The sequence below is a fragment of the Diospyros lotus genome, chromosome 15 (genome assembly GCF_014633365.1).
Source record: "Diospyros lotus cultivar Yz01 chromosome 15, ASM1463336v1, whole genome shotgun sequence".
NCBI classification, from domain to species: Eukaryota; Viridiplantae; Streptophyta; class Magnoliopsida; order Ericales; family Ebenaceae; genus Diospyros; species Diospyros lotus.
The window spans coordinates 339,695-364,607 of NC_068352.1; the positions used below are offsets into that span (position 1 = coordinate 339,695).

The 24,913-nt window shown below is 37.2% G+C and overlaps 1 protein-coding gene across 1 annotated transcript in view; it reads left to right on the top strand.

Annotated features, from left to right (window-relative positions):
* Positions 1–24,913, top strand: part of LOC127791870 (nuclear cap-binding protein subunit 1) — a 61,082-nt gene that overhangs the window by 18,256 nt on the left and 17,913 nt on the right. Inside the window, exons 5-11 of the mRNA XM_052322026.1 lie at positions 9,883–9,945; positions 10,593–10,769; positions 14,182–14,313; positions 14,810–14,876; positions 20,066–20,265; positions 22,507–22,577; positions 23,615–23,699. Coding sequence (XP_052177986.1) covers positions 9,883–9,945; positions 10,593–10,769; positions 14,182–14,313; positions 14,810–14,876; positions 20,066–20,265; positions 22,507–22,577; positions 23,615–23,699 — 795 coding nt within the window. The remainder of the gene's footprint in view (positions 1–9,882; positions 9,946–10,592; positions 10,770–14,181; positions 14,314–14,809; positions 14,877–20,065; positions 20,266–22,506; positions 22,578–23,614; positions 23,700–24,913) is intronic.

A 24,913-nucleotide genomic window follows, 5' to 3' on the forward strand; every position in this document is an offset into this window, starting at 1 on the left:
CGGAAGTTGGGAAAAATACCAATTTAAATCTGATCGAGGATCAGATTCAAGCCTTGTATAGGCTCCTTAACCAGGGTACAACATCCTCCAGTCTTTCTAAGGCATCTACTGCAATTCAAGGTAATTTTTCCTACTCTTTAGTTTTAAAAAGGCTTCCTAAGAATGTTTGGGTAGTAGACACTAGTGCATCCGATCATATGGCTAGTTCAGCCTCTTACATGGCAGAATATCTACCATGTACTACCTCTATTGATATTTCTATGGCTGATGGAACTACTTCTCCTGTTATGGGGTTTGTAACTATTTATATTTCTGGATTAAAGTTGAAATCAGTCCTGCATGTCCCTAGTTTACAATGTAACTTATTATCAGTCCATAAGATTACTCAAGATATGAACTGTTATGTCACTTTCTTTCCATCCTATTGCTTGTTTCAGGACCAAGTCTCAGAGAGGATGATTGGCAATGCTAGGGCAAGAGACAACTTATAATACTTAGTAGAGGATACCTTAGTTTTTGCATCAAACAAGGCTGGTTTAACGGTCACTACTAATGCCAAAATTCTTTTATGGCATAAAAGATTAGGACATCCAAGTGTTTCCTACTTACGGTTCTTGTACCCTCAGTTTTTCATCAATAAAAATAAGAATTTTGCATGTGAGCAGTGCACCCTTGCTAAACATACCCGGGCCTCTCTTCCTATTCAATCCTATAAACCATCTACTCCTTTCCATTTAATTCACAGCAATATTTAGGGACCATCTAAACACCCAAATATTTTTGGTTCTCGATGGTTTATTATGTTTATTGATGATCACATTGGGGCTTTTTGGGTGTACCTAATGCAAAAAAAAATTAGAAGCCAATTTTACCTTCAAGAAATTTCATAAACTGATCTTAAATATGTTTCAAACCTCCATTCACATTCTTGGAACAAATAATGGTTAAGAATATTTCTCTCATGACCTTACAAACTATCTTTCTGCACATGGTATTTATCATCAAAGCTTATGTCCTTGTACGCCACAACAAAATGGCATTGCAGAAAGGAAAAATAGGCACATCTTAGAGGTGGCCCGAGCAATGATGTTTACTACCAATGTTCCCTATTTTTACTGGTGAGAAGCTGTGCTTACAACAACTTATTTAATTAACCGCCTCCCTTCCAAACCTTTGGGTTTTAAGACTCCTCTCGATCTCGTTTGTCAGTCCTTCTCGAAAATTGTGTTCCCTAATTCTATTTCTCCTAAGATCTTTGGCTATGTTGTGTACATACACAACCACGGTCTTTCCCATACCAAACTTGATCCAAAGGCCATCAAATGCATTTTTATTGGGTATTCTCCTTCCCCAAAAGGTTATAAGTGTTATTGTCCTAACACTCGGAAGATCTTTGTGACCACTGATGCTACATTTTATGAAGATCTCTCTTTTTACCAATCATTTGGTCATCCTACTGTTAATCAGCCTTCTCCTTCCCAATTACTCTCCATTGATCATCTTCTGCCAGTAGTATGCTCTCAAGGGGGAGAATTACCACCTGAGAACATCCTGACATAACAATCTTAATCTTCTTCCCCTTCTTCCTCTTCTTCTTCCTTTCCTGGCTGTCCTTTCTCCCCTGGCTGTCCTGTTCTGGTGTTGGTTGATAATCCACCGCTTGGCTTAAGGGCTGATGATCCTTTATTGGTGTACTCAAGATGTCCTCAGCCTCAACATTGGCCGTCATCACTTCAAGAAGCTGGTCCATCAGATGACAACTTGAAAAAGGATGAGACAGAAACTGACCAGCCGGCCAGTGACCAGCCTACTAGTGGCCAAGATGATCTTGATTGGGCTATGCTAATTGCTCTAAGGAAGGGGGTAAGATCATGTGTAAAGTACTCTATGATTAATCATCTGTCTTATTCTAAATTGTCTCCCCAGTTCAAAGGTTTTGTGGCACAAATTGACAGCATCTGAGTACCAAAAAATGTTCAAGAAGCTATGAGTGATCTCAAATGGAAGAATGTTGTTATAGAGGAAATGAATGCTCTTATAAAAAACAATACTTGGGACTTTGTTACATTACTTGCTAACCAGAAAGTAGTAGGATGTAGATGGGTTTTTTTAGTGAAGCATAATGCGGATGGAAGTGTGGAACGATACAAGGCCAAGTTGGTAGCCCAAGGTTTCACACAAACCTATGGGTTTGACTATGAAGAAACTTTTGCTTCAGTGGCAAAACTTAACTTTATTTGGGTACTAATCTCTCTTGCTATTAATTTGGACTGGCCCTTGTATCAATTTGACATTAAAAATGCCTTTTTAAATGGTGACTTGGATGAGGATATTTACATGAAGATACCTCCCGGTTTTGAACAAGGTGCTGGTTATGATACAGTGTGCAAGCTGAAGAAATCTTTGTATGGACTTAAACAGTCCCCACGAATATGGTTCAAGAAGTTTAGTATGACTCTAAACCAGGTAGGATATAAGCAAGGGTAAGCTGATCATACCTTGTTTATAAAACACACGGTAAGAGGAAAGAAAGTTATATTAATTATGTATGTTGATGATATTATTGTGATAGGAGATGATTTATAGGAAATTGAGAGCTTACAACAACAATTAAGGGCAGAATTTGAGATAAAAGACCTAGGAATCATGAGATATTTCCTAGAAATGGAGGTTGCTAGGAGCAAGGAAGGCCTTTTCATCTCACAACGAAAGTATACTTTAGATTTACTAAAGGATACAGGTATGATGGGATGCAGGCCAGCTGGAACTCCCTTAGAGAAAGGCTGGAAAAATGATGAGGAAGGAAAGGATATTCCTGTAGACAAGGAGAGGTACCAAAGATTGGTTGGAAGGCTCATATATTTGTCACTAACAAGACCCGACATAGCCTATACAGTCAGTGTGGTAAGTTAGTATATGCATTCTCCTAGTCAAAAACACTTACAAGCAATGTTTGATGTTCTTAGGTATTTAAAAGGAACACCTAGAAATGGCCTATTATTCCGGAAGACCAATGAAAGAGGGATGGAAGGTTTTGTGGATGCAGACTGGGCAGGATCTCGTGAAGATAATAGGTCAACCTCAGGCTGTTGTACTAAGCTATGGGGGAATGTGGTGACGTGGAGGATCAAAAGACAATTAGTGGTGGCTCGTAGCAGTGCTGAAGCTGAATTCCGAGACATAACTCATGGAATTTGTGAAGTAATTTGGTTGTAAAGGCTGATGAAAGATCTAGGGATACCCTTAACTCAACCAACCAGGGTTTATAGTGATAATAAATCAGCTATTAGCATTGTAAGGAATCCAGTGTAGCATGATCGGATGAAGCATGTGAGGATAGACTGAAGTTTTATAAAGAGGGAGATAGAAGAAGGAGGGATCAGTTTGTTCTATATTCCTACAAAAAACCAGATAGCCGATGTTCTGACAAAGGTAGTTGCAAGACCATGTTTTGAAGAGTTAATTGGCAAGCTGGGAATGACTTGCATCTATTCATCAGTTTGAGAGGGAGTGTTGAACGGAATTAAGGAGCTGAAGACAAGAAAACTTTCAGCTAAAGAAGAAATTTAGTAGATGTGGATAAATTAGAGTAGATAATATTAAATTTATATAGTGTAAATCTTGTTGTAAAGTTGAATTTAATTCCGAAGTTTTAGGAGATAACTTTTTCTATGTTTTAGGAGATAGATATTCTAAATCTTCTCTTATTTTCTAGGAGGAAGAATAGGATCCTAAGCTGTATATAAACTCCTTTTGTGAGTTCCTTGAATTATTTTTAAGTCTTTAATCTTTCTAAGACTTGTTTCAGAAGGTATGGAAATTTTTGATCATCTGGGGGCGCTCAATGGAATTGTTGCTGAACAAGAGTCAATTGGAGTTAAAATATATGATGAGGACAAAGCGTTGAAACTCATCTGGTCACTTCCATCTTCCCATGCACACATGAAGCCTATCTTGATGCATGGGAGTCCAACTATAAATATGATGTTTTATTGTTATTCAATGAGTGAGCAAATTACTTGTAAGAGACCACTGAGATCTAGGAATTGGATGGAATTGGGATTTGAGTTTAGAGAGAGAATATCGAGCTTTATAGTTGTAAACTTTATTGCGTAGTGATGTTTTTCTCTGTCGTCCTGATGGTCATAATTTTTCCATGTTGGAAATATTTAGGAGAAAGGAAAAAACTCTTTTTTTCATTCGTGCATAGGATGTATATATACATATGAGTACAAGACATCTACCTCCTATAGAAGTCTACTCTATTTACAAGATATCTGAGTTTTTTAAAATACAAACTAGCTATCTCTAAATTTTAGGAATACAATTTAAACTAAATTATATAAACTGAATTATCTTTTTTTCCCTCTATCTCTAACTTCCCTAGAATTTCGAATCCTCATCTTTGTAATATTCTCGGCCTGTTGGCCTCCCGATCTCTTGTTTCCACACTCCCTCTCAAGCTGGGTTGAATATGTTATTTAGGCCAAGCTTGCAACTTAATTCATCAAATATTCTTCTTGGTAGAGCCTTAGTGAGAATGATAGCTACTTGACTGTTAGTAGGAGTGTAGCTTAACTTGAATACCCCTTCTTCTATCTTCTCTTTGATGAAATGCCTGTCAATCTCCACATGTTTTGTTCGGTCATGATGAACCAGATTTTTTGCAATACTAATAGCCGATTGGTTATCACACAATACTTGTTTCGGCTCTGTCATAGGTATTTGTAATTCTTGAAGTAGCCTTCTTAACCATATTCCTTCACAAAATCCTTTAGCCGTAGCTCTAAACTCAGCCTCCACATTGCTTCTAGAGACAACAGATTGTTTCTTGCTGCGCCAAGTAACTAGATTTCCCCAAACAAATGAACAATATCCAGAGGTTGATCTTCTATCTAGGATTGACCTAGCCTAATCAGCATCACTGTAGATTTTTATCCCTTGGTTTGCCATTTTCCTAAACATTGAACATTAATCCCTTGTCTGGAGTTAATTTTAAGTATCTTAGGATGCGATAAACTGCTTCTATGTGCTCTTCTTTGGGATCATTCATGAATTGACTTACAATGCTCACAAAAAAGCCTATATTCGGTCTAGTATGTGACAGGTAAATGGGCTTTCCCACCAACCTTTGATATCTCCTTTTGTTAACTAGAGTGCTTTCTTTGCCAATGTCTAATTTTGCTGTAGATTCCATAGGAGTATCTACTGGTTTGCAACCCAACATCCCTGTCTCATTTAGGAGATCTAGGATATACTTCATTTGAGAGATTGAAATCCCTTCTTTGGACCTTACAACTTCCATGCCTAAGAAGTATCTTAGACTTCCGAGATCCTTAATCTCAAATTCCCTTGCAAGGACTTCTTTAAGGTTTTTGATTTCAATAATATCATTTCCTGTAATAATGATATCATCCACATATACAAGGAGAATAGAAATTTTACCTTCCAAAGAGTGCTTGATGAATAAGGTGTGGTTTGCTTGGCATTGATTGTATCCATGCTTCTTGACTGTCCTTGTAAATCTCTCAAACCAGCCTCTCGGGGATTTTTTAAGTTCATAGAGTGATCTCCTTAGCTTGCATATTTTGTTTCTTGTAAGCTTAGTTTCAAAGCCATGGGGAATTTCCATGTAGACTTTCTCTTCTAGATCTCCATTTAGGATTGCATTTTTTACGTCTAATTGGTGCAAAGGCCAATTCAAATTTGCTATTAGGGACAACAAACTCTGATGGTATTTAACTTTGCCACAGGGGCACATTTTTCTTGGTAATCAACACTAGAGGATTGGGTGAAGCCTTTTGCCACTAGTCGAGCTTTAAACCTATCAATCCTTCCATCCTCTGTATTTTACTGTAAAAACCCATTTGCAGCCCACGTGATTCTTTCTGAGAGGTAAATCAGTGATATCGTCTCATTTTTTTGTCGAAGTCTTGATTTCCTCAAGGATAGCCTCCCTCCACTTAGGATGTTGAAAAGCCTCTTGAATAGTATTGGGAACTTGCATTTTATCCACATTTAAAACAAATGTGTTGAATTTGGGTGAGAGACCCTTGTATGAGATATAGTTTTGTATAGGATGTTGTGTACATGATCTTACTCCCTTTCTCAAGGCAATAGGTCAATGTAAATCCTCATCATCAATAGAAGCAGTGTTAGAATTCTCAACAGTGGTTGCATTCCTTCCCCATATTATCACCGGATTTGAATTTGGGTTAGCCTCTCGTCAGTCCTAGGGCATGTTTGGTCCTCACTTTCCTTATGTTTAGATAGTCTTTGAGAATAAACTTGAAATTCCTTGGTAGGAGATGGAGAATGGCTGATCGAGGAATTAGAATCTAGTCCCTTAGGCTGCTGGTTATTGGCAGGGAGCTGGTTATCAGTAGGGAAAGATAGAATATCCCAAATTTGGTATTCTGAAGAGTTATTTTGAGTGTTCTCCCCATGAATATTAGATTTGAGATTATAGGGCTGATGCTCATAAAAGGTTACATCCATAGAGGTGAAGAATTTCTGAAGCTCGGGAGAGTAGCATTTGTAACTTTTTTGATGAGGAGAGTAGCCTAGGAAGATGCATTTGATGGACTTAGGATCAAGCTTGCTTCTAAGGTGGTTGTGAACATGAACAAATGCATAACCACCAAAAATTTTTAGAGGAATTTGTGAAAGAATTAGAGTGCGAGGAGAAGTTGACTAGGAGTTTGATGCTTTAGGATGCGTGAGGACATTCTATTTATAAAGTACGTGGTCGTAAGGATAGCCTCACCCCAAAAATGTTTGGGGACATTAGTAGAAAACAGTAGGGATCTAGCCACTTCTAACAGGTGTCAGTTCTTCCGTTCAACAACCTCATTTTGTTTGGGGGTATCGACACATGAGCTTTGATGTATAATGCCTTGTTGGGAGAGATAATGACCAAGAATAGAATTGAAGTATTCTTTGCCATTATCAGTCCTTAGGATCTGAATTTTGGCATTAAATTATTGTTGCACCACTGAATGAAAGGTTTGGAAAATAGGACCAGCTTTAGATTTATCTTTTATAAGAACCAACGAGCCCCTGTAATGTTTTTAACCCTGAAGGCCCCCACATATCACTATGAAAAAAAAAGAAAAAGGGTAAGATGGAGTATAGGTTTGACTGGGATAAGTGTTTCGAATATGTTAAGAGAATTGACAAATTTCACATTGCAACATATGTGGGTCTTGATTCTCAAACAATGAGGGAAATAATTTTCGGAGGTAAACAAAATTAGGATGTCCTAGTCTATAGTGCCATAACATGATTGTACTATTATTGTTAGAATGAAAATTAGAGAGACAAACAGAGGATTTAATGGAGGAACAATTGCTGAAATGAGCAAGCTTATTGCTGGAAATAGTCCCTTGAAGGATGTAGAGTCCTGAACATGCCTCCGCACTACCAATCGTTTTTCCCGAAATCTGATCCTAAAATTCACACTGATTTTTGTAAGAATTTAACTACACAATCATGATCAGCAGACAACTTACTTACTGATAATAGGTTACAGTCTAGATTTGGCACCAAGAGTACATAATTTAAGGTAAGATTTGTAGATACAACCACTGAACCTATTCTAGCCACCTTTGACAGTGAGTCATTAGCAATTCTTACCATCCAATCTTGGTTGCATGGTTGAAATCCAGTAGATTAGTATCTCCAGTCATGTGATTTGAAACCCCTAAATCAACAACTCATACAACAGAAAAATTACTCTTAGCGGTCAAGGCATGCAAGGTGTTACCTTTATGAGCTATAGAGCTGGATGCCAATGTAGGAGACTGAGAAATCTGGGTCTTGCCAAACATATTTTGAAGCCATTTCATTTGTTCTTTGCTAAATAGATTGGGTAATGGGGCTGTTGCGGTTTCCTCTATGGAGGCTAAGGTACCTCTACTCTTACTTTCATGGGCCAGCTTCCAATTAGGTGGCTTCCCAAGGATTTCCCAGCAAGTATCCTTAGTGTGGCCTGTCTTGTGACAATGATCACACCAAGGACGCCCCTTCTTTTGTTTAACTGAAGTTTGATGGCTTCCCCGAGTGATTAAAGCCGATTGCTCCAAGGTCGGGTTTGTAGGCTTCAGCATGACTTTCATCCGGCTTTTCTCCTTTCGAACTTTCGGAAACGCCTCTCTAAGACTTGGCAGAGGCTTTGTACCAAGAATTCTCTCTCTTACTCTATCTAGGTTTTTGTTTAAACCTATGAGAAACTTGTATAGTCTCTTCTTTTCCACAATCTGCTCGTACCTTGCTGAATCATCTGTATACTTCCATTGGATGGTATCACACTTATCCAATTGAAGTCAATATTTGTTTAGGGAGTTAAAATACATGTAACATGAGAATCTCTTTGCTTTAGATCATCAAGCATGCTTTCTATCTCAAATAATTCAGAGGCATTCTCAATATGTGAGTAGGCTTCCCTAGCAACTGCCCAAATCTTTCGTGCAGAGTCATAAAGAAGAAAATTCTCACCTATTTCGTTTGTCATAGAGTTGATGAGCCAAGACATCAACATATTATTTTTGGACTTCCAAGCTTTGAACCCTGATCTTACTTCTCTTAGCTTGGTTGTGGCTCCGAGTAAGTAATCATCTTTTCCCTTGCCGCATATGAACATCAATGATGATTGTGACTATTGAAGATAGTTCTAACTATTTAGCTTGTGCCCCATAATGGTGAACATGTTGTTGTCAATGGTTCCAGGGTTCCTGTTTGGTAGGGGAATGATCTCGGAGGATTGGTTGCTTCTGTCGGCCATTGTGAATAACGGCAAGACTGGCAGGTATGGGTGAAGGGAGCTGGATTATGCGGCAGCTAATCTCCTAGGGTTTGATAACAGGAGGAAAAACAATTCTGCTCTGATGCCATGTAGAAAATATTTAGGAGAAAGGAAAAAACTCTCTCTTTTCATTCGTGCATAGGATGTATATATACTTATGAGTACAAGACATCTACGTCCTATAGAAGTCTACTCTATTTACAAGATATCTGAGTTATTTAAAATACAAACTAGCTATCTCTAAATTTTAGGAATACAATTTAAACTAAATCATATAAACTGAATTATCTTCTTTTCCCTCCTTCTCTAGAATTTCGAATCCTCATCTTTGCAATATTCTCGGCCCGTTAGCCTCCCGATTTCTTATTTTCATATTCCCTTTTAAGGTTTTTCACATAAAAATCTTTTGTGTTTGAATGTGATTGGATCTTTGTTTTCATCTTATTTTTCTTTATTTTCTTGACATTATCTGACTAGGGAGGCCTTTTTTTTTTTTTTTTTCCCAACAGTAAAGTGAACTTGAGCTCTCTCTTACTCTACAAAGGCATGGGAATGAGAACCATAAAATGCATTTGACTAATTTTGGTTGCTATTCTTCATGTGGAAAAAAAAAATTATTAGTATACAGTATACTTGCATGATGGGCTAGGCCATTCTCTGTTTGGTTCTGGACTCATAGGATGCTGGTAGTTTGTAGTTTCTTGGCTTTGAAAGAGGGGTGTGATTTTAGTCCTGTTAGGGCTTTTTTCAGTTGCAACTCAGTTTACACTCAAAAAGAAGAGCTGAAACTGTCTAGATGAGAATGATTGGCACGAACTTACAAATTTATTGTAGAAGATTCAAATTGGTACTTGGCATACTGGGTGGGAGTTGAACTCCCCTTGTTAGGCTAGGAACTTAGCTTATGGAAGTTATTGATTTCCTTTCTTTGACGCAGGACAATGTGGAAATTTGGGTCTGTGTTTAGTTTCATGTAAATGAGGTTCCTTCATCAGTTATAACATGTTGGTAACTAAAAATTTTTAATGCTCCAGTTCTGTTTTTTCATCCTTGCTTGACACTCACTTCTCTATTTTCAGGATGCTTTAGATTCTGGAAATTGCAACAGGATTCGTATATTGATCCGGTTTCTCACTGTTATGGTATGCTTTACTTTTGGGCCATGGATAACTGACCTAAGAAGATGTACTAGTTTTATTGTGGATATTAATACTTGTGGTTGTGAAGAAGAGTTTGAAGAATAAGAAATGTTTTGTGTAATATGATCCATTTTTGTTTATTCATTAGTTGAAATGGAAGTGTAGAGAAAAGTAATGGCATAAAGTCTATAATTTTTTTTTATCTAATCAAGATTGTGAGATTGGGAAGAGAATTGCATGATTTTGCATGGTTTCTTGTTCCATCAGTTTGACTCATATATGTTTTTGGGGTGAAAATTAAAGGAGAAGCTGTCTGGCACCTTCCCTCAATTTTTCTTCCATACCAATTTCCAGATGGAGTTAACCATCCTCACTTTTATAAGTAATTGAAAATTGATGGTTAATAGATGTTTTGAATACATAGTATAATTCTGGCTTAGTTATGCATGCTAAGTTTTTTATTGTTTATCTTTCAATTACATTTTACTATGAAGTCTTCAAAGAACAATGACAAACAACAACATACGAAGCATTTATCCTATGTAGGGTTGGATATATGGTCTTCAGAGATGGAAATACTGTATTCCTTTTGGATCCTCAGCTTGTTGAATTGATCTTCTTATTCATAATTTTGTGGTTGTTTCTTGTAGATGTGCAGCAAAGTCCTCCAACCAAGTTCTTTAGTTGTTCTCTATGAAACCTTGTTATCATCTGCAGCTACAATAGTGGATGAAGAGAGGGGAAATCCATCTTGGCAGGCATGTGCTGACTTCTATGTGACTTGCATTCTATCCTGTCTCCCTTGGGGAGGAGCTGAACTTGTTGAGGTACCTTTCTGCTATGTATTTCCTTTAGCATGCTCCTTACCCTGCCGTTCCTTTTATTTCATTCTCTTCCCAAAATTTTGGGTCCTAAAATGATTTCCATAGAGATTAATTTGGTTCATCTGTTTTTTAATACATTCAGAGAAAAAGCAATTCTTACCACGACGATACGCCTATTTGAACCTCAACTTGCTTTGCTGAGCTTTTAGCATGTCCATCTTGACAAAATAGTAGTCACTTTCTGGGCTCTCTTTTTCTTCTCCCCCCCAACCTTTACAGAATAAGCTACACATGGTTTTCATCATTGTTAACCCATTTTCTTATGACCCTTTCTACTCCCATCTGTTATAGTATGGTGCCAAAACTGATGTAGAAAGGGTCATCATTGTTGTGTTCTGGAACGTGTCTATGGAAGTAAGGTACCAGAACTGACGTTGCAGGGAAATTGTACAAGAACACAACAAACACCATACAAAACTTGAAAAATGTTGATATCAAAGGTATGAATCCCAAGGGACCTGCAAGTAACAAAAGCATTGCCATGACCACTAGTAATCATGGAAAAGATATATTATTATACTAGATTAGTAATATAGCAATTGATGCAATCTTAGTTATCAAATGACCATGTTAATGCAATCTTGTAAGTCAAATGAACATGCCAGTAAAATTGAGTGGGACGTAATAAGAAGAACTATAGTCAAAGGGGGTGTGATCCCAATGTGAAGTCCATTGGCCCCTGGAACCAACTACACAATCACGTAAATAGAGAGTCAGGACACAACGCTCTCTCAACAAAACATGTACATGGTGCGCCCTTAGGCGATATACTTGGTTTGGTCTCCTATCCAACAACTCCCACAGTTACCCCTTAAGTTTCCTCGTCTCTGTTAGGGACATCCTATACATTGGTATCAATATGGGGGGGGGGGGGTATCTAGTGCGCTGAACTCCACCTCATGGTTTGGGGGTAAGCCTAGTAATTCCTTAGGAACCACATCAAGGAAGTCTCAAACAATAGGGATTAACATATATCTGTCACATTCCAAGGGTAGTATTTGTAATTTTCTTTTCCTTTTTGTTAGAGATATTTGCCCTTAGCTATAGGTGGTTATGATTTCTGTTGAAGAGCACATTGGTGCTGTTTCTAGAATCTGCTTTCAGTTATAAATAAGCTATATATTATGTAAAGAATGGACTAGAAAATGAAATATTGATTTCAGGCTTCTTTCCTTACATTTCTCTCTCTTGATTTCCCCCGTTTTCCTTCCATTCTCTCTGTTTCTGTTCAGTCTCTCCCTCCAATTCTGCTCTCTCCCTCAAATTCTTCTCAATTTCCTTTTTAAACCCTAGCCCAGCCCTAGGTTGTGACAGTATCTACTCTAGACTGTTGAGTATCTCGTACTAAAGAATTTCGGTAGAAAATTGAATGAAAACTACCGTGATTTATTAATTCAATGGTAATCGAACTTTATACACAAAGAGTCCTAAAAATAGTTAACTTTATCTCCTAGATACCAGCTCATCTATCTCCTAAATATTAGCTAACTTATCTCCCAGATATTCTCCTAAAAAATAGGGAAAGATTACAACTCAATTTACAGCTAACAAGATAATTTACAACCTTTAAATTTTGGAAACCTTCTTCTTCCGTGAGATTATCTTCCAAGACTCCTAATGGATTACAACTTCTTCCAACACATACCATAGCTAGAAATGCTAGACATCTCATCATCATCATTTGTCTAGCCTCTAAAGTAGAGATCATTGCACAAGGGCTGCCTGCCTTGGTCACCTTGTATGAAGAAAGGTTTGTCATGAGGAAAATCAATCCTAATTTGCTTCTCGTGACAATTAAGGCTTGCACGACATGATTATTACCAATCCATCCCCATAATGGTGTCAAACTCCATTACTCCCCATATTATGAGATCAACCAATGTGTCCTCCCTACAAGCTCTAGTGACGATACACGAGCAATATAGTTGATCCACCTGTGGTGGATCTCCTAGCAGTGTACCAAGCAAGTTTGTGCCACTAAAGGAGATGAATCTATATGAATCACTCACAACTTTTTATAATCCCTTTCCATAGCTGCATGAGAGAACCTAAGATTTCCTGCAACACACCCTCTCTTGTTATTGTACTTACCATCATTCACTCTCCTATAAAGACTGCCCAATCCATTAGACCTCAGAACAAGGAACAACAATAGATGTTTATACTCCCATGGTAGATTGAAAAGTAAGAAAAGTTCATTATCCTCCCAAAAATTGGAAGCCTTCCAATCAATCTTCACAATTGTCTTTGTTCTTCTCGTGTGCCACCCAACGTTTGAAAAACGCTAAGCACAGAAAGCCTATGAAACTTAAGTGCAAAGCACAAAGTGAAGCACATGCTTAAGCAAAGTGAAGCACATATAAATAAAATAAAGAATATAACTTTTATGTGCATAGCAAATACAAACTATTAAAAGAGCATTCATTAAAAAAAAAAAAAAAAAACTAAATAAGAATGAGGGCTGCAAGTTTAACAAAAGATGAGATTTCATTTATATTTTATACTAGTTTACAAGTTCATGCAACCATAGCAAAAACACATTGGGCACATATAAAGGGATACAATCTGCCCGTTGCTGGTCCTGATGGAACTTGGAAGACAAACTGGTTTGAATTCTTGGTTGAAAAGATCTGAATATGATAAGGCTTCTTTTTAAATTTCTTTTTTTTTTTTTTATTTGGTTGAGTCTTCTTTTGTGTTCTGTAAAAGTTTGGCAAAAAAATCATTCTATTTCATTAACACGATTTATACAAAGGATCAAATAGAAGAATAAGGAAAAAAATCATCCCTAATTTACATCACAAATTAATCAACCCTTAATTTTCAGCAATCCCCAATCAATGAATCCCTAATTTGCAATCAATTAACAATCCCTAATTTACATCAATCATCAATCCTTAATTTAGGGTAATCTAGAATCAATTATCAATGCCTAATTTATAGCAATTAGGAATAAATTAGCAACCCCTAATTTATGCCTAATTGCATGTTTCCTTTAATATCTTTTACTTGGTAAATACAGCTGAGTCTTCTTTTTTTTAAAAAAAAAAAAAAACAAATGTATACATGATTTTAGTTAGAACTAATTACTATCAACAAATTGCTTCTAAGATTGCTGTATACATGGCTTAAGCTTAACAGGCAAATTAGAATGAATAATTAAATTGCTATCAACTTGTTATATATATTTAGCCAAGTTGCGTCTATCCTGAATTTGAGTCATTATCATGATTTAAATTTATGAGATTTAAGGACTAATTATTATGTCTTTTTGTGATTTGTCTTGAAAGCATTTGCACATAAGTTATTGAACTCTACAAATTATTTTTTAATGCCATGGTGTTTTGGTGTGCAGCAAGTTCCTGAGGAGATTGAGAGAGTTATGGTTGGCACAGAAGCCTATTTAAGAATTAGAAGACGAGTTTCTGATATTGGTTTCTCTATTTTTGGGGATAATGATGATTCAGATAAAGCTCTTGATGGAAAGGTATTAAATGCCAAAAATTGCCTTTTATCACTTGATGGATACTGGATGTTGTTAATTTGCTTCTCCTTCTGTATGAAAGAAAACAGGATACTTTTGGGACTGGGAGGTAGAGAATAGAATAAAATGACATCTATACGTTGGTTGAAGTGGGGCCTGGTATGAATTTGATTAGATAGTAACCTAGTGCGATTAAAGCTTGTGATTGTTGTTGTAATGTTGGTTTAGTATGGCTTTCATATGAAGTGGTATCTATGGATTGTAAACCTGAATAAGTTGCTTGGTTGAAATAGAACTTCTTATAAAAGGTTGGGGAAGTGGGTTTTACATCCCAAGTCTAATAAAAATGTTGAATTATTTAGTTGATCAGTATCCATATTTTTTTTTTGTTGGACAAATTTATGCACCATATTTTGGAGTATGAGGCTGCTGTTTTGTTTTAGTGGATAATATGGTACAGATTGTTATCTTTTAACTCATTATTTTATATAATTTTCAGGATTTCTTGGAAGATTTATGGGTCCGGGTTCAAGATCTATCGAACAATGGATGGAAGCTTGAGAGTGGTATTCTGCATTTCATATTGATTGTTTGTTGCCTTTATTCTTATTTCTTCCTTTTTATTGTTGTTCTGGGTTGATGTGATTGTGTTTTGGCTCCAATGATTTGCTCAATCATTAAATGACCTCGTGCCTACTATGATAGGAATCTCTATGATTTAGTGGGTTGTGGAGATGTTTTTCTGTAAGTTGATCCTCGGAGGTGGTGTTCCTTTCAAGTGCTGGTGATTTTTCAGTTTTGTTCACCTATAGAGGGCAAGAGTTTTTGGAATCCACTTCCATCTTTGTTACTTGGCGTCTATCCTTTTGTTGCCTTTCTATGCTTCATGCATTTTTCTTTATTTTAAGGAGGAGCATTCAACCTCTGTAGCTTATGATCAATATCCAACTTGTAATGGATTTTAAGTAGATTCTTCTCTATTAATGAAACTTTCTTTAACTTATAAACTGCTGAGTATCATGTATTAGTGAAAGTGGAGGGGAATCCATCTTTTCTTGCTGCATGTGAGAGATCAGCAAGCAAGCCCAAAATAATACAAGCTTGGATTAGTCTTTTAGTGGGAAACATTATTTTCATCTTTTGTTTTTGTTGTCAATAGATTTATAGAATAGGTTGTGCCAGAGAAATTGCTTGTCAAGAAATTAGAATTGAAGCTATAAGTAGAAGAAAGGAAATCATATCAAGAAGTAAATTTCTTCATCCACATAGCCTATTTTCTTTCTCCAGCAAGTAAAATAACCTATAAAATCTGTTAATATATACAGACTTAAGGTGCATCTGCCTGTTGGTACAAAGAGGATGGGGACCATATGGTGTAAGCTAGAGATGAGAGCCATCCAACAAAACCGAATTGACACTTGACGAAGAATAAATCCAAAGTCCAAACCCATCCCAAATAAGACTTAACATATGACCATATAGGCTGAATCAGAGATAGAAGAGGTAGAGAGAAAGAATGAATGGAGGGAAAAACTAAGATCTCTAACTGTATTCAGTTAGGTTCAGGTATATTTATATATATACCTGCTAGGTGCAAGAATGTATAATACTAACTGTATTCCTGACACTTCCCCTCAAGCGGCTTCATACATGTCATATGTGCCTAGCTTGGTACAAATGTAGTTAATCCTCGAACCTGGAAGTGCTTTAGTGAACAGGTAAGCCAGCTGGTCATTAGTACCCACAAAACAAGTGGTAATCTCACCAGAAGCGAGTTTTTCACCCACAAATTGACAGGCTTTTAATATGTTTGGTCCTCTATGAGAAACTGGGTTAGAAGCAATGTGAAGTGCAGCCTGATTGTCACACATGAGCTGCATAGACCCTGAATCTCCAAACTGCAGCTCCTTAAGAAGCTGTTTAATAGTGCCATAGCTCGATGTTCTATCTCTGCACTAGATCTAGCCACATCATGCTGTTTCTTCCTCTTACAAGAAATCAAATTGGCTCCAATCATTACACAATACTCTGAAGTAGAGCGTTTGTCAAAAGGACAACCAGCCCAATCAGCATCAGCATAACCTGTAACTTGTATATGACCATTATCCTGAAATAACAAACCTCTACCAGATAAGCTTTTGATATAGCAGAAGATGCACACCAAAGCATGCCAATGACTCTCACAAGGCGAGTCCAAAAACTGGCGAACCACACTAATAGCAAAAGCAAGGTCAGGTCTGGTGACTGTAAGATAATTCAGTATCCCTAATTGACAATATTCACATTCCAAAGAATCTAAAAGATAAGGATGGAATTTGTTTGAGTAAAGATAAATGTGGATGATCCATCCTACAATGAATAAACAGAGGTGAAGCTGCTGAATAAGCACGAACAGATGGCAAAGAAAGATGTTAAAGTCCGACAGAATCATGTCCTGTGCCAATTATTTGTCAAGTACCCTGATCCTGGACCAAAACAGATGCAGAATAAAAAATAAGACGACAATTAAGTAATTTGGTCAGGCGACTGGCAGGAATTAGATCATATGGACAGTTGGGAACATGTAAAACAGAGTTAAGAGACAATGAAGGTAATGGATTGACACGACCTATGCCTATGGGAATGGCTTGTGAACCATCAGCCACTGTAATTGGAGGCAGTGTATTACCTGAATTAAAATGGGAGACAAGGATTTATTAGCAGATATATGTTCAGTGGCAGCTTAATAAATGATCCAAGGGGTATGTAGTGAATGAGAACCTGCTGCCAAAGAAATACCAGATGAAGAAGAAACTGGACTGGCTCCCTGGGCAACAGAATGATGCGGTCACTGTTCTTGTTTGAAGACCCGGCCCAAGGCCAACCCGACCTAAACTGGGCAGTCCAGAACGGCCCAAACAGTAGTGGAATAGTAGCGAAACAGTCCATTGTGGGGGGGGTGAATTCCATAGGGCTGAAGCTTCATAAGTTTTTGGGATTTTAGTACTTCATATGTTTTAGGATGTTAATTATATTTCATGTTTGTTGGGGTTTTACTTCTATTAGGATTCTAGTTGGATTTTATTTACAAGTATTAGATGAATTAGCCGAACACTATATATATATATGCTTAGAAACTAGGGTTTGCAATCAACTTTTTATCAATTCAATTACAGCAGCCTATTCAGGTTTCTTTCCAGCAAAACAGGTTCAGTTTTGCGCCTTTTTGAAAGCCAAGTTTCGGCCATTGAAGTTTGTTTTCAAGGGTTTCTTTCGTGTGTTTTCTCTACACGCACTACACACTGTGTCATAAAAGCTATGGAGGAAGACACCTGCTGTGTTTCTTGAAGCTGATGAAATTAGTTGAGAAACATATCCTTGATCACTTCCCTGTCCAGCTGCATTAGCCTTGTTGGCAGATTGACTTGCGTGTTGAGGTTATGTGGTACGTAATGAAACTCTCAACAAGTGGAGGAAAAGAACGAAGCTACTGATCACCAGGAAATACAGATCTGGTTGAGAAACCCTAGCTTTCAATGAACAACAGGAACGATCCAACACCAGTACAAACCTCATAGAACCCAGATCACACCCTAAGCTTAGACCGCAGCAGATTCGATCTTCATATCACAGAAGAACCTCACGATCCAAGGAACAAGATAATGTATTGATGTTGCGATCGGTACCTGATGTGCGATCCACGGATGTTGCAATCAGGATGAAAGATCTGGAATTGCAATTAAAAATCTGAATTGCAATCAAGATCTGAGTCTAAGAAGTTGATTGATGCGGAGAATCTACTCGAATCCAAGTCTCTAGGCCTCAGATGCAATGAAACAGAGATAGAAGATGTAGAGAAAGAGAGAATGAATTGATGGGAAACACTCAGATCTCTAAACTGTATTAAGTTAGGTTCAGGTATGTGTGTGTGTGTGGGGGGGGGGGGGGGGTGTATATATGTGCCTGCTAGGTACAAGTATGTACAGCACACAAGCTATCTACAAAATGCAAGCTAACTAGCTCTATTATGTACAATAGTAACTGCATTCTCAACATAGGCTTTGACTATGAGTGGTAGATTACGAAACAACCACCATAGGCTATTCTTGAGTGATGTAGTTCAGTGTTGATGAGCAAATAGATGGGTAGGCCATTTTGATTACATATAGTGGGATGATTTCACTTTACAATTTGTATAATGTTGTATTATGGAGATATTTCAATCTATTAGGTGGGTCATGGTTCAAGTCCTTCGTGGTATATTTGGAGTTTAAGATAGTGAGATTAACAACTTGATGGCCTTTGAACACAAGCGACCCGAAAGATTCCTTGTGAGTGCTATCTATTAAATTGGATGAGAAAACATATCTAGCCTTAATCCCACCATGTGGGATTGGCTATACAAATTGTAGCTTGTCAGTCATTTCTATCTGTATCTGTTAAAGCATTTGTTCTAGATTAGAGTTTGTAATAGTAGAGATATTTTCATGTAATGTTTCTGCTGTATTTCTAGAAGGATTTTATTAATTTTTTAGGGCTGACCAAGTTGGTTGTAACTGCCAGTTTTGGGCAGTCGGTCAGGGGCCTTTTCTCCTATTAGTTTCTTATATATAGAGGCGGAGGAGAAGGCCTTTTGGGGTGGCTTTTCTTTCTCGGGTTTATTGATCTGTCTTGGGGTAAGATTGAGCAGTAAGGAAGAGTGAATATCTTTCTTGTATCAACTCTATATAGCTTTCAGGTATTTTGGGCTAGGTGAGAGTTGAGTTTGAGTGCTTGGTAATCTTGTATTATCGTTCAAGATAGTGGATTAGTGGGGGCGAAAGCCAAGCTGGATGTAGGTCTTCTTTAAGACCGAACCAGGGTAAATTCTTGTGTTCTTGATTGGTTTTTGTTTTTGTTTTCTGATTGCTGGTTGTTTGCGAGTCAGGGAGAGACTTCATTTGAGTGTTTTTGAGTGATCCTTAAAGGGTGAGATCTCGGTTAACAGTATCCCTAAAAGTATTCGACCAAGTGTTTCTTGGTCTTCCTCTACTTCTCTTGCTAAATAATTGTTCCATTTCGTTCACTCTCCTCACTGGAGCCTTTACGCTTCTTCTTCTTACATGGACAAATGATCTTAATCAAATCTCACACTTTTTTTTTCCCCAATAGGTCCCACAGTGACCTCATTTCTAATTTTATCTCTTCTTTAAGGTCTCACATTCATTTTAATATCCTTATTATGCTTGTATTTTTCACTTGTTGATGGTTTACTACCCAACTTTTTGTGCCATACAACAAAGCTAAGCTTATAGTTATTTCATAAAATTTTCCTTGTAGCTGTAAAAGAATCTTGCTATTACATAAAACATTGGAAACAATTTATTTGGAACTTAGCAAATTGACCTGTATGAAGCTTTGTTCCATCTCTTAGTTAAGCTTTTGCATAAAATTGGGAACAGTTCATTTTCTTTCTGTCCTGTGGGGGAAAGAGTTGTAAAATTGTTAGCTTCCAATGGATGTTTTGTAACTCTGAACTAGTTATTTGACTTTGTTACATCTTATCCTGTACTGTGTTTTAAGTGAATGAATAGGTATCATCTAACTTTATGATTAAATGTGGGTTTATTGCTTGAGTGTTTCTGTTGCTGATTATGGGCTACCTATTTTTCCTGTATATTTCTTTCTGTCTAGTTCCCAGGCCTCACCTTATGATTAATTGTGGGTTTATTGCTTGAGTGTTTCTGTTGCTGATTATGTGCTACCAATTTTTTCCTGTATTTTTCTTTCTGTCTAGTTCCCAGGCCTCACCATTCATTTGAAGCACAATTGGTTGCCGGAAAATCTCATGATTTGGGGCCAATCAATTGTCCCGAGCAACCAGAGCCACCTGTAGTACTATCTGCTATCACCTGTGGCAAACAAAAGCATGAGGCTGAGTTAAAATATCCTCAGAGGATACGCAGGCTCAATATATTTCCTGCAAGTAAATTTCAGGTAGTTTACTGATTTAAGATCCTTAAACTCGTGGATTTGTGATTGTATTCTTAGTAGGATTAAGGCTTGTTATTGGTTTTTTGCTGCATTACTTGTTCCTATCTGCCTCTTGTTCCCTGTTTCAGTACTGCTATCATGTTGTCTGAAGGTAAAATAATGCTTTGTAAATAGCTAGCTGATTCCTGCACATAGGGCTGTTTTACATGTGGAGGGTCATCATAGTTGTTTTAAAACTTCTTGAATCTCATGCTTAGGTTGGTGCTGTAACTTATGTCAGAACATGAGCTTATAAGTGCAACAACACCACCACCACTAAGGCTAATCTTACTAGGTGGAGTTAGCTACATGAATTATATCTTGTCAATCCTGTCTATGTATGAGTATATTATTTGTAACGCCATTATATTCTATGTTATGCCTGGGAATTTTTTTGTCTTCCTCTTCCTCTTTTGGTGTGATTCCAGAATGATACTAAGTTGATTTCTTCTATAAGACAGGAGTACCTCAATTTCTTCTATGATACTAAGTTGATTTTTCTCGTTAAAATTGATGTGCATATTGCAAATGGTTTTTGGTGCTTTCTGTTTCAAAACCAAAAACTTCTCCATGTTCTAGCTTGTTTCACTAAAGAACTGTAATTGTAGTGAAAGGTTGGGAAAACAACTATTGGTGTGTGTTAAGCTGTTCCATTAGCACAGTAGTTCAATTTTTCATATTTACAACAATTTATCAAGATCCTGTTCTACCTTCGTTACCCTTGATTTATTGGCAGTAGTTAAGCAGAATGTTATTGTAGGGAGACTAAAGCTGACAGGCTATAAACCTAGCTTCAACCAACTTAATATCTCTTACTATAATAATGTAGATGATGTGTTGTCAGAATGTTTTCCGGTCAATATTTTGGACTATGCACACTTTCATGGCTTGATTCATCATTCATCATCATCATCATTATTATCATTAATTGCATCTTAAGTTAAGGTAATGATAATTGACTTCTAAAAAGTCACATTAACAATGCAAATTCATGCAAAAACACGTGGCAAAATTTTCACTGGATGCCTTCTTGATGCAACCGTCTAGCAACAGAATGGTGAAATAAAGTTTCAACACCATTTTCATATGGAAAAGTTTCATGACGTGATGGTGAATGAAGACAATTGATGTGGTCATGTTCCATCACATAGATGATATTTTGAAACCAACCTGTACAACATGGAAACGTAGCGCACTTTCTTCGTTTGATTGTTGTAGGGTTTTTGTTTCTTTTTTCATTTTTCTCTCTCTGGATAAGCATTCTGTTTGGTGTAAGGATCTTCCATTAGTTACTGCAATTAGCTGAAGCTTTTGGTTTTAATGTAAACTGTTTGAGTAGATCACAGCAATCCCAATAATTCTCTCAACCCAATCGCTCACTAAAATCACTCACCACATCCAAGAACACAAACGATATAGGCAAAACAAACAAGAATAATGAAAACAGTAAAGTACAATAGGATTTATCCTGGTTTGGTCTCAGAATGAGACTTACGTCCAAACTAGCGCCTCCTTTCAATCCACTATCTTGAAACACAATTTAGGATGATTACATGAGTACTCGAATCCTACCCAGCCCATATACACTGAAAGCTAATTGGATTCTAGAGATTACAAGACTTATCCCTAGCCTTACTCTCAGCCTCTCAATCAATCCCATCCCACAAGATAGAAACATAGAAACTTTCTTGGAATGAAGCGCTCACGCTGCCTTGCCCCACGATCCCTATTTATAGACTATAGGGTCGTGAGTTACAATAATAACAGACTGACCAGAACTGACTAACTAACTAAACCGGTCAGCCACCCTTCTAGAAACATGCATTCTAGAAGTATACTTATTCTAACCTTAAAACAGAAAAGGAAACATACAAATGCAGGCACACAGAATATTTGTTTACACATAACTCCTAACCTAATACAAATGACATAACATAAACTATATGCAGAAATATTTTGATTCGAGTGACTTCTATATGTTTCTCATTGATTCAACGTTTATATAACCTTGAAGAATGTAAAGTTTTTTATTCTCAGAAGTATTTTTATGAAGCTTCTGACCATTGTTATGAAACTTCATTCAGCATTGGTTTATGATGTATGTTTTGTCCTTCAATAATCACATGCCTTCACTGCATTCTTCTTCCTCATCCTCTCTCTATCAATAGATTTCTATTCCTTATTATTGCCTCATGATTTTGATAGGATTTGCAGCCTATAGATCGCTTTGTTGTGGAGGAGTATTTGCTGGATGTTCTTTTTTTCTTCAATGGCAGGTTTGTACTCATTATTATCATCACTTGATTTCTCGAAACTGCATTGAGTTGTTGGATTTGTATATGAATTTTATCTCCGGTCTTCCAGATGTAGAAGTTATTCTAGGCAGATGAATGACTGAAATTGCCTGGCAAATGAAGATATTGTACACTATGAAGTTTGACTTTGTGATGCATTTGTCGTAGCAGACCCACACTGGGATTAAGTTATATGTTCCTTTGATTTGTTATGCATTTCTTGTACAAAAAACTCCTATGATGATGGTGGTAAAACTCGTGTTAAAATGGCCTCTTGTGGGAATTGCATAATGTGGGAATTTGCCAAACTGTTTGGTCCAAATCTTTAAGAAGGCTGAAATTTTTTATTTGATCAGCCTGTGTAGTATTTGGTGGTTGGTAATGCCCAAGCCAATGATGCGTAGCTGGTTCTTTTGAATTATTAACCACACCAGAAAACAGAAATGGGGTTGCAACAATTCAGTATATGAAATTTTAGGAGCTCACTAGATGACCTGTGTGCAAACATTCAGATCACTTTCCGTATCAATCAGCATTACAGATACTACCTGGGCCCAACAATGTGAGCAGACTTTTGGAAGTAACATCTTTTACATGGGGCTTTTGCAGAAACTCAACCATTTGCAAGGTTTCATTTCAGCCCTTGTCTTCCCACCAAAAGTTGGTTGCTAAGAAAAGTATAGTAGGAGAAACTAAATTGTGTGTAGGGAACCTACTGAATTAAATGTGTATGTACACAGTACACAAGCCTTGATCAAGAAGCAAATACTATCAGATTATGTTCAGGTTTCATTTTTGCTGGTGCCAAGTGAATTGGCTGAGCTTTTTTCAACGTTGTGCCCAACCAACTCTGTTTTTTTTTTTTTTTTTCTCATATTGATTGTTGATTTAATGGTCCTTACACATTTCCTATACTGCACTTCATGGCAGCAAGCATTTTGTTCTCAAAGTTATGCTTTTTTGGTGCTTGAACTTTTTTGGCCTCATTCTTCTACCTTTCTTGGTTCATGCAAAGCTAGTCGAAAGGAATGTGCTTCTCACATGGCTGGACTACCTGTACCATTCAGATATGAATATCTCATGGCTGAGACCATATTCTCTCAGGTAAAAGATGATCTTTTTCGTACTTCAATGTTAGAGAAAAAAAAAAATCTTATTTCTGCATTTCTGGTTCCTAGATGATGTTAAGTGCCTTTCTTTCAAAAATAATTTACTCAATTTTTGTATTTGAGTAATGTCTGGCGTGGGCATTTTGTATTTTGTAGTTATGGATAGTTTAGAGTCTGTTTGAATTAGCTTTCATTTTCATTATTTTGATGATGAAAGTAGAAAATGTTGTTTGGTTACTCATTTTTGTTTTCATAAATTTTGCAAAACAAGAAAAAAGTGTTTTCACAATTTTGCATTTGTTTTCATTTTCTTTCCCCGCCACTCATTGTTGGCCTTAGGAATGTTGTCAGCAACCCTATGTTGGCATCATCATTCGCTGTTGTGGCTCTTTGAAGCTCAAGGATTTGTGCCAATGACTCCCATAGGATTTTTAGCTATGCGACTCCCAAAATCAAATTTGGGACGAGTCACAGGGGGGGAGAGTTTATGCTCTAGAAGCCCTTGAAATGGGAACTTAAAGAAGTAATACCAATTAATAATATCCTTATGGGGTGCAATAGGAAAACATTCTTCCACCTCCCTCCTGAGATAGATTATGCGCTCTCACTCTGTCCTAACTCTTTTTTGATCGGCATTCTAGTTATATTTAGTTGGGATGTTGTTTTGAATGGGTTTGATAGGCTCTTGGACAATTTGGCTCGTATGAGCTATATATGTTGGGTTGTGAGAATGACTTGTAGGTGCCTGAGGTAAGTTGAGAAACTATTGAATAATGAGTATGGTATATGCTTTGAAGACTTTAATAGAGGGCTTTTTGACAAAATCCAGTGAGAAACAAGTGTTGTTGATCACCAAAAGGTCCTAGTTGGATATTAGTAATAAGTGGCTGCTTCCACTATTATCATTCTGAGATGAATGGCACTTGTTAAAAAGTTTCATAATTGCATATATTTGAAATTAAGCCTGGACAAATAGTTACATACAAGTAAACTCCATAACAGCCTAGGCAACCACCTAGCCAGCATATATAAGCCCAGTATCCCCTTCCTTGCCAGCCAATGTAGGATTCACCAAGGTCACTTACCGGCTACTACGCACCGGGTCTACCCCCCTTGGGACACATGCGCTCCCGCACGTGCTCACCCCACCATCAGGTAACAGAAGGTTGGCTCTGATACCAACTATAACAACCTAGGCAACCACCTTCT